At 35.0% G+C, this 13,567-nt stretch overlaps 1 protein-coding gene across 1 annotated transcript in view; it reads left to right on the top strand.

The window, feature by feature from the left end:
* The window catches only part of LOC150084631 (lysosomal-trafficking regulator-like), a 686,318-nt gene that overhangs the window by 9,486 nt on the left and 663,265 nt on the right, over nt 1-13,567 (top strand). The window contains exons 3-4 of the mRNA XM_090376308.1: nt 6,772-6,857; nt 10,681-10,766. Coding sequence (XP_090232434.1) covers nt 6,783-6,857; nt 10,681-10,766 — 161 coding nt within the window. The 5' untranslated portion in view covers nt 6,772-6,782. The remainder of the gene's footprint in view (nt 1-6,771; nt 6,858-10,680; nt 10,767-13,567) is intronic.

The following is a 13,567-nucleotide window of genomic DNA, read 5'->3' as shown; positions in this document are numbered from 1 at the left end:
CCCAGGTTATATTCGATTTAATGGACTTTCAGAATTAACGGATACCCCCTTCTTCCCTATTAGTCCATTAAATCGAAGGTTTACTGTATTAAATACGAACATAACAATATTTAATATATTCTGCCCAGCCTTATAAAAATCCCAGGCTATCTGTAACCCATATGCAGAAAGAACTTCACCAGAATCTAACACCGCTTACTATTCGGTTAAAATTTCACAAATTTATCAATCATGTTGTCATAATTTATAGAGTTCATTACCTCTTATTTGATAAATAATAATGATAAATTGGACATTTTGTTCTGCATTAGATTATTTTGTAATAGTTTTTTATTCTTTTTGATTCTGAAAAAGACTTCACCACATGCATTTGTCATAGGCATTGTGAGAAATATTTTCAGAATTGTTTCTACGTTCAGAAATGTTGATCTAAGTCCATCATTAAATATTTTGTACATATACTCACTATTTGAAACATTTTCTGCTTTGGCATAGTTTAAAAATTGCAAGATTCCTGATTTGAATTGTTCGATATCAATGTCATTTTTATCATCTGCTAACGTGTCAATACATGAATCAAACTCGTTTTTCTCTACAGTATCATTTAAAAAGACACTAAACATATTTAATCTCTCGGTGTATATTTCAGATCAGCGATTTAATTCAGCAATAAGCATATCACAAATAACAGCGGTGTCACAAATAAATGATTTTCTGCCCGTTAAAATTACATCATTGTCTCTTATTTCGTCGTACATAATTTTACATTTCTTTATCGAGTTTCATTCATCTTTCTTTTCGGTCTCGTCATTTAATAATTTAGCTTCATCTTCAGTTGTTTCAAAATTATTTCTAACATCTAAAATAAATTCTTTCAATGATTTTAAAAGATTTCTGCTTTTTAGTAAATTTTTTTTTTTTTGAGTCCTGAAGGGATTTGCTAGTAGCATTTAATCTTCCTCACTTTGTTTCAGAATTGTTGTTCATAGAGCTGTTACTTATTTGTTGAAGTGGGTGGCTAATTTTGTAGACTAGCTGGCTAAATGGCTTTTCATGTTCAGATGTTGAAATATTAATAAGAGCTTCTTTAATTTTTTTATATCCTCTTTTCAATGCTGATAACATCAACAATGATATCAGTGCATATCACATTCATTTTAATGTAAATGAATTTACCAGTAAACATTTTTTTTAATATATTCCATCGTCTCGTTCATGCAGGGAAAAAAAATATGAATTTTGGACAAAATTGAAATAATGTAATGCAGCAGAACAATATAAAATGCTGAGGGGTTGTGTTGTCTTATTCTAGCTGGCAAACCCAAATATTTTGCTGCTATATTGGCAGCATATTATCATAACTCTGCCCTCTGTATTTTTCGATATCTATGGATAAATCAGATAACTTGTGGGGCTCACATCTGATGAGTATGGGCTTGGCACACCCAGGGTCCTGAGCGCTGGATATCATCATTCTTCTCTTTCTTGGTGATTTTCTCTCTCTCTCTCTCTCTCTCTCTCTCTCTCTCTCTCTCTCTCTCTCTCTCTCTCTCTCTCTCTCTCTCTCTCTCTCTTTTTGGTTGGTGTAGCCTAAGCCTCAGGCTTCCTTTCACCCTATGGCTATTAATAATAATAAAATGATTTTTTCAAGGTATTCTGCATTGTGATATTCCATGGGAAGAAAACTTTAGAATCTTGCTTTAATTTTACCATATTTTGCTACCTCTAAATGCTATGCCAAGGGTACCTAATAATTGAATTGTAGCAATAACTTTTTAATACACCAATAATTTTCTTTGCAATCTTGTTTTATTAACTCGGTATTGATATGTCCTGTTATTCGACACTTTTTCTTATATATCCCCATACGTTGGATATGATCCTTTGAGCGCTTATGTTCAGTCAAAGCTCTATGTACATTTTTTTTCAGTCGTTGAATGCAGTTATAAATTTATTTAACGAGGTAGAAAATAATTTGCAAATGAAACAATATACCAACTTTCCAGTGTCAGAAAAAATTAACCATTCACACTTTTCTTTGGTTCCATTAGTTTTTTTTACAGTGAACATTAGATTCTATAGTGTATCTGGTCATGTTGTGTATATTTTACTTTCAACATTTCATTTCTACCAAAATTTTGATGTTTATTTGATAAGTAGTATTCTACAAACATGCTATTTAGACTTGTCTGTATATATTTACTGGTCATTCTGCAATATCTTTAGGGTAAATCTGAGGCATCGTACCTTTACAATAATTAATATCTTGAGTTTAATTTACATGCCTCTGTGTTTGTTCTGTATTTCTTCAAGTTGGTCATGTTTCACTAATAGATCTGTATTCCAGCGTACACTATCTTCTTGTCCTCCAATATTTCCTTCAGAAATTTGGTCCGCTTGTTATTTCTGAATTCTTGCTTGCATCACTGCAGTGCTTACATTTTGAGTTGGTTTGAGGTTTCATTTTGTCCATTGTTTTTTGCAGATCCAGAGGTCAGTAAATAAAATTTGATGGCATTTCTTTGCGTTCTTCGTTGTTTTTGTTCTTCATTTTGTTTCTTTTGTTTTGCTGCTCCTGATTCAAAGCTTATTTTCATAATGGTTGGTTGAGAAGGAACTAATCAACATTAAAATAAAGGAGTTTATTTTTCATTATATTTTTAAAACGGTTGTTCTCTTGTAAAGAATAAAGATATATAAAATGGCAAACTATTTTTGTGAAAGCAAGTTATAATTAATTAATATTACAACTAGCAGCATATTCAATACAGTTAATTTCAAAGCTGGTAAAGGAACAATTTTAAAGAAAAAAAATTTCTTTCTTTATTTTATATAAAAATTTTCTGCTATTATTATTAATGCGTTTTTAAATATTAATATATCATTGTTTTAATTACTGCTTCATTTAATTCATTGTTTATTGACAATTTAAAATTTTTAATTCAAAAGAGATTATAGTAATATAGCTTAAGAGTAATATAACTGATAATGATATTGATTCATTGTAAAAGATTAAATAAGTACACTTGAATCAATTCATATTTTAAGAGCAAGAAACTAAAAAGCTTTCAATAAAGGAAATGTATGCCGCAGCCATAATAGATGATAACAAAAAACATTACATAGGTACGATATTTAAATTTGTTGTTACAACAAAATCAAAATTTATTAAACTACAACACTACTTTCAAAGATATAGATACGTACCTATATTTACTTCATTGTGTGCACTCTTATGTATCACACTAACTTTACACATCAACTGCTAAATTAAACCAAATTTTACAGTTTTTGGGTCTTAGCTTATATAGATTCTCAAATCCATGGGTGCTATAATTAAAATAGTTTCCTTAGAATGAATAAAATTTCCACATAATGAACAGATTTCGAGAAAAACCTCTGTATGCATTTTTTGCACCTTGAGCCTTTAGGCAGTAGAACTAATGCTGTAGAATTGTAGAATAACTAAATTGTGGAGTTAAGAAAATTCCACAATTAACATATTTACAACTGCCTCTCTCACATACTGTACCGAGAAGTTGCACTGGTTAACTGCATTGTTGTGTCCATAGCCAGTGGAAAAGATTAAGGCATATTCCTGATGGTTGACCATGCCATATTCCTGAAAATATGCTGTGGTCAACCTGTATTCTACTGTAAGCACCATATTAGAGAATTGAGGGAGAGTGATTTTCCTTTATCCTCAGTTCATCTGTTTTGAAGAAATGAGTCATCCACCCTTTCAGTAAATTTCACCTGTCTGTTTATATGTTAGGTCAGTGGTCTCCCCAGGACCTCTCGAATGGGCGAACTGCTTGGTGAATTTAACCGACCGCCCGGCTAAAATTTAAGTGATTCTTGTGGTACTGTACAGTATTCTGTCAATATTAATTTGAACATACTATGCGATCAAGGTCAATACAACAGGAGCAGACGCCAGCAGAAATCCGACTGGAATTGTGATTGGATGCCGAAAGATTGGCAGAACTCAGCTTTCTGTTATGTAACCTACCTACGCAGTTAAAGGCCTCCCACTATTCGACCATCGCACTGACGTTGTGAGACCATCACGTAGTATGATGCTGTGAATCCAGATTACCGAGAATATTGTCTTGTGCTTTATGTTGAGCTATCAGTTGGTTGATGGCATTGATATGTTGGTTGAATTCTGCAATTCACTGTCTACTCAGATTTACTTTTGTTATTCAAATCTTTCGGACATTTTCTGAGTCGACTTAGTGTATTGACTCACTCACTCTATAGCCATCTCTACTGCAAGCTGAGTATTATAATTCTTCAAATTAATATGCCACATTAAATTCTGTGATTTGTTAGATGCATTGTTTGTCTTGGTCTTCATATAGGTGCAAAAATATAATAATATAAATTGCAATAAAATAAAATAAAAAACAAGGACATTGCAGAGGCAATGTCCTTGTTTTTTGATTATAAAAAAGCTGCAGACAACTGGGCCTCTAAGATGAAGAGAAGAATCAATATATACAATGTTAATCTTGAGTTAAAATCACTGTAAGGATTTAAACATTTTTCATTATTATTTTTTTACATCGAATTCTAATAAAATTGTTGGCGAAGGTAAAGAAAGCCTGCACGAGAAGCATGCAAAAGTTTGATGAAATTTACTGGTAAAAGTACTTTGCCATAATGGCATTTGTATTCTTGCTCGCTCAGTAAACATACAGTGGGTGTTATCGATCAGGAGTAGAAATTGAATCCCATGGGAGATTGAAACCCTCCCAAAGTGGAGGGGGTAACCTGACCTTTTTTTATTTAGCATCACTGGTGAACTAGTGGATAAATTTTTTATTAAGAAAAAAAGGCAAAGGAAGCCCACACGAGAAGCACGGCAAACTTCGAAATAGTTTACCGGTGAAACTACATTACGAACATTTTTTACGATGCCAGAACTTCCAATACGATGCTGTTCGTGATTCAATTAGTGATTCTAAAGAAAAAAGGTCAGGTTACCCCCTCCACTTCGGGAGGGTTTCAATTTCCCCTGGGATTCAATTTCTACTCCTGACCGATAACACCCACTGTATGTTTACTGAGCGAGCAACAATACAAATACCGTTACGGCAAAGTACTTTTACCGCTAAATTTCATCAAACTTTTGTGTGCTTCTCGTGCAGGCTTTTCTGTACTTTAGCCAAATTGTTTTTTTTAAATTTGTTATTAAAACATTCTAATTTTTAAATAAAAAGTACCTTATTTGTTAAATTTAGTGTGTTTATGTATGTGTTGGAATTTATTTTTCAGTTAAAAGATATAACACTAACATTTTTTTCAATGTTTGTTGCACAAATTATCATTAAATCAATATAATGTTAAATTATGCAATTAATTTTTGCTCCGGGTCACTTAAGTCGCATTTATAAATAACATAAAATTTTATAATATTGCGAAGTATTATTACACTTCCCCACCTGTCTACTTCATAATGCTACCTGGTTGGCAAAATTTTCTGGGGAGAACACTGTAGGTACAAGTGCTCACTGGTTTAGATCAGAGTGTTAAAAAAAATTGCTTTAAAATTTTGAGATTAGATGCCCCATGAGGTCCCCCTATGGTGAATGAAAACCAATGCAAAACCAATGCAAAAAAATGCAAAAAACTATGCAAAAACTTGATGATAATCGCATGTCAGATTATTGATCAAAGTGTTTTGGCAACTCTGAGCTCCCACATGACATCATTGCTGGCAATATTTGGAAACAGTCAAATTTCAAGTTGGTGATATTCTTTTAGTCATGCATGAAGGTAGGAATGCAATCTGTAATGTGATTTTTGAATTCAGAAGGGTAAAACCAGTTGAAATTTATTGAAGAGTATTGGCTCAGTATGGTGAAGCATCCATAAGTCAATGGCAAGTGTGTGTGAGCGGGTGAATAAATTTAAGAACAGTATTGAAAGTATTGAGGATTCTGCTTGACCTGGGCGGGCACATTATATTGTGATAGTATCATGTCACACACCTTAATGTGAATTCTGTCCTGGAAGCAATACATTGAGTATGAAGGAAATGCCTTTTTAGAACATGCAGTGACTGGAGATGAATCCAGAATGCACTATTACTCACCAGACAAATGTGCAAGTTTAGAGTGGTATTATACTGATGCATCTTGACTGAAGAAAGTTTGTACCCAAGCATCAGCCAGAAAAATGTTACTGTATTCTAGGATCATAAAAAAGTGATTCTAGAACATTATCTAGAGAGAGAGAGAGAGGGAGGAGAAAGAGTGACCAGTGTTATGTGCTTCTGAATCATTTAAAGCCATTATTTCAAAAGCAGTTTATTTGCGGGGCTTAGATGTATTCTGTGCCTTTAGTGTGAATGCCAGTTCTTGCATCGTCCATTCTACAGTGAATCAGATATAGGAGGTGAAGTTTGCAGGATTAACTCATTCTCCATATTCACCAGAGTTAGCTGTATGGGATTATCACATTTTTTTTGGGGAGACATCTCATTGCATGAAGTGTTTGTGACTACAGTGCACAAATGGCTTTATCACCAGTCAGTCTTCTTTCAAGATATCCATGCATTGGTGCAGTGTTGGAGGAAGTGTGTCAGATATGATTTACTTGTTTTGTGAACTACAACTTTTATTTAACTTTTGAATTTTTCATTTGAATAATCTGTTTTTTTATGCCTAAAAGTTTTTATCAACTGTCTTTTTTATTCACTACGTATCTACTGTAATGTTTCATGTATCACAAGATATTTATCTATATATATATATATATCTATAGGGTGCAGATCCATGGAAGAGTGTATTGCTCACAGAGAACTAAGAAGAATATGGTTGAAATTTATTTCTATTTCAAATGATTTTGAGGTAAGTTTGCTTTTTCATTTGATTTTTAACATATTCATACTATGGTAACCAGCCAATGAGTTGTTGAGGCGGGTCATCAAAAGTGACCGTGTGTTTCTGTCTGCTTTTCTTGTTTGTGAAGAAAAAGTTTTGTTAAACTCCTCACATTATAGACAAGTTGTAGTTTTATGACAAAAGAGGAAAAAATTTGAGGAGAAAAATATTTTACTTTTTTATTATGGAACTACCTGGTGCAATCACTTTTTGGGCAAAGTGATCCATTGGGTCATTAAATGCTTCAAATGGTAGAAATTTACATGATTATGATGGAAATAAATATTTCCTTTCTTTACTTCATGTATCAGTTGTACAGTAGAATTCTGGTTATCCTAATTTTTGATTACAGCACAATTAGAGTTATCTGCATATCAGTTGTCCAAAATTTCAATTAACTGAAAAAAAATTTCAGAATTTTTATTCATTTTTATTTTTAGGCATGTTAATATATATGCATAATGTGCCTATTGTCTTCACCACATCTGTCCATGCATTTGACAGCTCAACTCCCAAGCCAAAAAAAAAAAAAATCACACCATTCCCTCCAAATGCCTGTCCACTTCCTCCTTAAATTTATTCAACATATCAACTTCCACAACGACAGATGGAAGTTTTGTTCCAGCAATTAACCACCCGCTGGCTAAAGGCAAATTTACGCACATCTAATCTACATATTTCTTTTCTTAATTTGAATTTATGCCCCCTTAGGTTCGTAATCTGAACAAGTGGAAGGATCCCATCAGAATTCAGCATGCTCAACCCATTCAAGGTTGAGTCTTACACACCTCAATCAGATCACCTCACAGGTGCCTAGTCTCCAGCCACTGCAATTTGCAGAACTTAAGCCTCTCTTGGTAAGAGGATCCCTTCATTCCCCTCACCAATCTTGTTGCCCTTCTCTGTACACTAAGTAAGCTCAAGTAAATCTACATCCTTCCTAAAATGAGGCCTCCAGACCTGTACGCAGTACTCAAGGCGTGGCCTGACCATTGCCTTATACAGAGGGATAATCACCTCCTTTTCCCTGCTAGCAAAATTCCTATATATCATTGACAAAACCCCATGACCTGCCCTGGCAGCCTGTTTGCATTGCTCAGAAAACTTCATATCTGACTGCACAATTACTCCCAGGTCTTTTTCATTTTCTACCACCTTAAGTGTAGTACCACACAGTTGGTACGTTTCTCTGTGGTTACTTTGCATTTCTCAAGGTTAAACTTCAGTTGCCACTTCTTAGCCCATCTGCCCAAATTATCTAGATCCTGTTGCAGTAGCACACACTGCCATTACTGTCATTAACAACACTGCCAACCTTTGTATCATCTGCAAACTTCGACATTAAGCCTGATATACCTTCATCAATATCATTGATAAATATACAAAACAACAGTGGACCTAACACCGAACCCTGTGGGACTCCACTAATAACATTAGTCCAAGAAGAGCAGCACCCATTGATTACCACCCTCTGTCTTCTCCCACTCAACCATTCTTTTATCCACTGTAGCAACTTACCCTTAATACCATTCTTCTCCAATTTGTACAATAGTCTTCCATGCGCAACAGTGTCAAAAGCTTTCCTGAAATCCAAGTATATGATATCAAAATTATTTTTTGCATCCAGTTCCTTTGTAACCACATCATAATATCCTATCAAATTTGTCAGACAAGACTTTCCCTTAACAAACCCATGCTGTGTCTGAATTATTGCTGCAGTCTTGTCTAGATGATCCTGCAATGCATCTTTAACCAGTGACTCCATTATTTTACCCGGAACAGAAGTTAAACTAACTGGTCTGTAATTACTCGTGTCACCCTTCGATCCCCCTTTGTGAATTGGGGATACATTTGTACATCTCTAATCCGTGGGGAACCTCTCCTGAGTCCAAGGATGCTCTCATAATTATGGCTAAGGGTTTGCTTAATTGCTTTGCCGCCTCCTTTAATATAACTGGATAGATCCCATCCATCCCAGGTGCTTTTATTATGTTTAACTTCAACAATTTCTCCTCCACTTTGCTTTCAGTTATTACAAAATCATTAAGTATCCTGCTACAATTTGATAACCTTCTGCCATTTTCAAACCTTAATAATTCCTCATGTGTGAATGTAGATACAAAATACTCATTCAGTTTGTTTGCTATCTGAGCAGGATCATCAACAGTCGAACCATTGACGTCAAGTGGACCAATCAGATTCATCCCCTTCCTTTTCGAGTTTATATAAGTAAAGAAATCCTTGCTGTTTTTCTTAGCATCTTTTACCAAGGATTTCTCGTAATCTGCCTTCGCCTGCCTAACCTCCTTTGTCACCTGATTACAGACTAGCTTATATCTGCCGTAGGCTTCTAAGTCTCTTGATAATTTATATGCATCCCATGCATTGTTCTTCTCTATTACGAGTCTCATTAGTTCATTAGATAACCATTTAGGCCTAAAACTTGAACAATATTTCTTAATAGGTATGAAACTTTTAGTAGCTTCCACGATTAATTCCTTGAATGCTTCCCACTTAGAATTTACTGTTGGTAACATTGTCAGTTTATCCCACTGTACAGAATTTAAAAACTGTCGGAGACCACTGTACTTACCTTTACGGAAGCAAAAACCCTTTCCTTTACCCCCGATGGTAATTAAATCTTTAAGTAAATCCCACATCAGTACACTGTGATCACTGCCACCTAGTGGGTCCTTTATCTGCAAATTCGTAATACACGAATGATCACTGCTGATAACCAGATCAAGAGTATTACTTTCTCTGGTTGCCTCTCGAACATGCTGCTGCAGAAAACAATCATCCAATAAATCCACAAAAGTCTGACTAGCGTGTGAGTGACCATTCCGCAAGTTCCAGTCAATATCTGGGAAGTTAAAATCCCCCATTATAAGACATTCCGATTTACTAGCCCACTCTATTTCTCTGTACAATTGTTCATTATATTCATTCGAGTCATTAGGCCTATAACACACTCCTACTCTTATTTTTGCTTTTGCAGTGCTTATGTCACACCAAAGTGACTCAACAGTGCACTGTTCATCTATATCAACTGGATGCACTTCTTTTGATTTTGTTTTTCTTAATTAACAGCATAACACCTCCTCCCTTTCTATCCTGTCTATCCTTTCTGTACACATTGTACCCCCCAAATTCCAGTTCAGCATTCCTTATATCTGTGTGACACCACGTCTCTGCTATCCCAACAATATCTGCCTTTGAAGTAAGGTGCTGGGGATTTCAAGGACTGCTTGGGTGTCATCATGGAACAAGTAAATACATGGGCTGTGTTAAGTTAACTAAGAGTAAGAACAGGTGCTTGTATATTTGCATGTACACCAATGATAGGCATATAGTAAATAAATAAATAACTCTGTTATCCTGTATTTCCATTTTTTCCATTGGCACACCTGATGGTCAATTCATTAACAAAAATAAGCAGAAATGCTTCAAATTTCTTTAAAAAAATTTCAATTTTTACATAGTTTTATTATTATTCTGCAAAAATGAAAAAGGACAAAGAAAAACTGGGTTTTTTCAGAAAGATGAAGAAACTTTGTCATGATGTCAAATTCAGTAAAAAAGATGGAGAGGCCATCTTTTTTACTCAATCTTCCAGAGAGTTGGTAGCTGTGATACTTTGGTGTAAGCTTGATTAGAGGTATGTGGAGGAGAGAGAGAACTTTTCTTCTAATTTTTTTAAATTTACAATTATTTTTCATATTCTTTTTTTTTTTTTTTTTCTGAAGAAATTGACTCATGGGTTAAAGCCTACTTTTTATTGTTTTTATAGGAAAAAAACAAATGGCTTGATATATTTTTATGTAAGTACTTGTTGATGCTGCTAGAAAATGAACCACCTGATAAGTATGAATTTTGGTAAGTTTTATAAATATAATACATTTTATTTAATTTTGATTCCATTGTTTTATGATTCGTATATAGGAACTCCCAGACTTATGTAATACTCGACTTATGCAAATTCGACTTTACATAAGTTTTTGCCGGCCGGTGCAAACTGAAAAAATGTGGAAACATATTTTGCCTCTGTGGAGGTATTGTGAAAATATCGTAATGTCAACTCAATAACAATTTTTTTTTTGGTAATTTGTTCCAAGACCTTGGAAGTTGAAATTTTTGCTATATAACTAAGAATTTATAATAGAAATTACACTTCACTTTCATCTTTATCATATGTTCCTTTATAAGAATCAATTTTGAATGCCTTTGTGATATTTTTCTAAAACACATTTCTGGAGATCTCTATCATAAAACAACAAAAACAATTTGCACTTTCTGGTTTATTGGGCTTTTCTGTTAGCACAATCTATTATAAATGGGTAGTAAACTCAATTGTATTGCATTTGCGATAATATCGATAACTTGAATTCTGTGGGTTTTTATGTTATGGTTAATGGGGGAAATGAGTCCCCCCCCTTCACTGAAATCATAAAAAAAAAAAAAAATTCAGAATATTTTCTTCATTCCTATTTACTTATTAGAATGATGAAAGTGCAAGTGGTGGCAGTGCTAGGAAACCAAACAAAATTGATTTAGAAATGAAGATGATTAAGAAGTACGAAGCAGGACTGCTTCAACAGTGAATGCTATTTCAAAGGACAGTGCGTGTATAAACGATTATGTTAAAGGATTAATGCATTTAAGATCAACAGTGATGACAAAACATCGTTCAGGTGCCCTATTGAAGATGGAAAAGCTATTAATAATATGGATGGAAAATCAGGTTCGTAAGCGAGTGCTCCTGAGTCCAGTGGCCATTCAACCAAAAGCAAGAAGTATTTATGAAGATATTAAGGATAAGTACGGCGAATCCCAAGCCAAGTGCGTGGCAAACAACGAGGGGTTTACTAGGTTCAAGCATCATGCTGGTTTCCACAACGTTAAAGCATGGGGTGAAGTCTCCAGTTCTGATTTTGCAGTTGCAGAGAAATTTTGTGATGTGTCGGAAAAAATTATTGATGAAGGCGGCTATTCAACGCAGCAAATTTTTAATGTCGACGAGACTGTTTTGTATGGCACCTCCGTAGCCAGGTGGGCAGAAGCAGCAGTGCGTAGCACACGCTTCTTGATTAGACCTGGGTTCGAGCCCGTGACCACCAAATATGGAGGATGCGGAAAGGTCAGGGAATGACCACTGCATATCCCTGGAACCAAGGCGCCTCCGTAGCCAGGTGGGAAGGAGCAGCAGTGCGTAGCATATGCTTCTTGATTACACCGGGGTTCGAGCCCGTCACCACCAAATACGGAGCATGCGGAAAGGTCAGGGAATGACCACCGCACCGGAGCAATATGGCCTTAGTTGCTAGTGCTCCTAAAAACCAAATAACAAATAACATCCCTGGAACAATATGGCCTTAGTTGCTAATGCTCCTAAAAACCAAATAACAACAACTGTTTTGTATTGGGGAAAAAATGCCAGATTGAAAATACATTGCCAAAAAGGAAAAGACAATGCCAGGTTTCAAGGCTTCGAAAGATAGGGCCACACTCTTGCTTGGGGCTAATGCAGTGGGAGATTACAGATTAAGACCACTGCTTGTGTACCATTCTGGAAATCCTTGTGCATTTAAGGGCATCAATAAAGCCACCCTATTCGTGCATTTCTGATCGAACCAGCATAGATAACAATATCTCTCTCTTTGAGGATTGATTTAAATGCTGCTTCATTCCAGAGGTTGAAAAATATTGTAAAGACAATGATGTTCCTTTCAAGATTTTGCTTCTGTTAGTTAATGCTCCTGGACATCCTATGCATCTAGATGATTTCAATTCGAACGCGAGAGTCATATTTCTACCACCAAACACGGCTTCACTCATCTATCCTGTGGATCAGGGTGTTATTTCAAATTTAAAAGCATACTATTTACTCACAACGTTTGCTCAGGCATTGTCTGCAGTAGATAGTGAGAAAAATTTTATGTTAAGAGACTTTTGGAAATATTACAATATTTACCACACCATCTTAAATATCAATAAGGCCTGGGTGGAAATTACTAAAAGTTGTTTAAATGGCGCATGGAAGAAATTATGCCAATGGCACGTAAAAGGCTTTGAAGGATTTGAAAAGGACAAATCATATGAAGAGGTTACAGATAGATTGTAAAGCTTGCAGAGCTACTTCAGTTGGAGGTTGATGCTAAACACATGGAGGAGTTAGAGGAAGAAGAAAAGGAATTATCTAACGAAGAATTTATTGACTTGCAGGTAGCAATAGTGAAAGAAGAAAATGCTGACGAAGCTCAAGATGAACCAAATGAGGAGCCGAGATGCTTCATCACCAGAGAGATGGCAATGGCGTTTCATGAAATTTTGAGAAGATGGATCCTGACAGTGAATGATTCTTAAAAGTTACGAGAGGTGAATGATATGCTTGCTTGCTACAAAGAAACCTACAGTGAAAAAAAAAAGCCACTGTCTAGTCATCCATTAATATGTTCTTTTGTAAGGTTGAGCGGCCGACCCCCTTCTAAATCTCCACAGCGGTGTACTTATCACCTGAAGAACATCGATTCTGGCAACGATGCTCGAGAGGTAAAACTTACTGAGATTATGCCTGTCTTCTCTCTTTTTTTGTAATTTTATATTTTTTAAATTGCACGCTTTGTAATTTTTCCTGTGCATGAGATAAAAAAAATTAATAAATACAATAAATAATTCTA

This window comes from Mastigoproctus giganteus, chromosome 6 (genome assembly GCF_048544385.1).
Source record: "Mastigoproctus giganteus isolate SK-2022 chromosome 6, ASM4854438v1, whole genome shotgun sequence".
Lineage (NCBI taxonomy): Eukaryota > Metazoa > Arthropoda > Arachnida > Uropygi > Thelyphonidae > Mastigoproctus > Mastigoproctus giganteus.
This window is presented reverse-complemented; position numbering and strand designations above follow the sequence as displayed.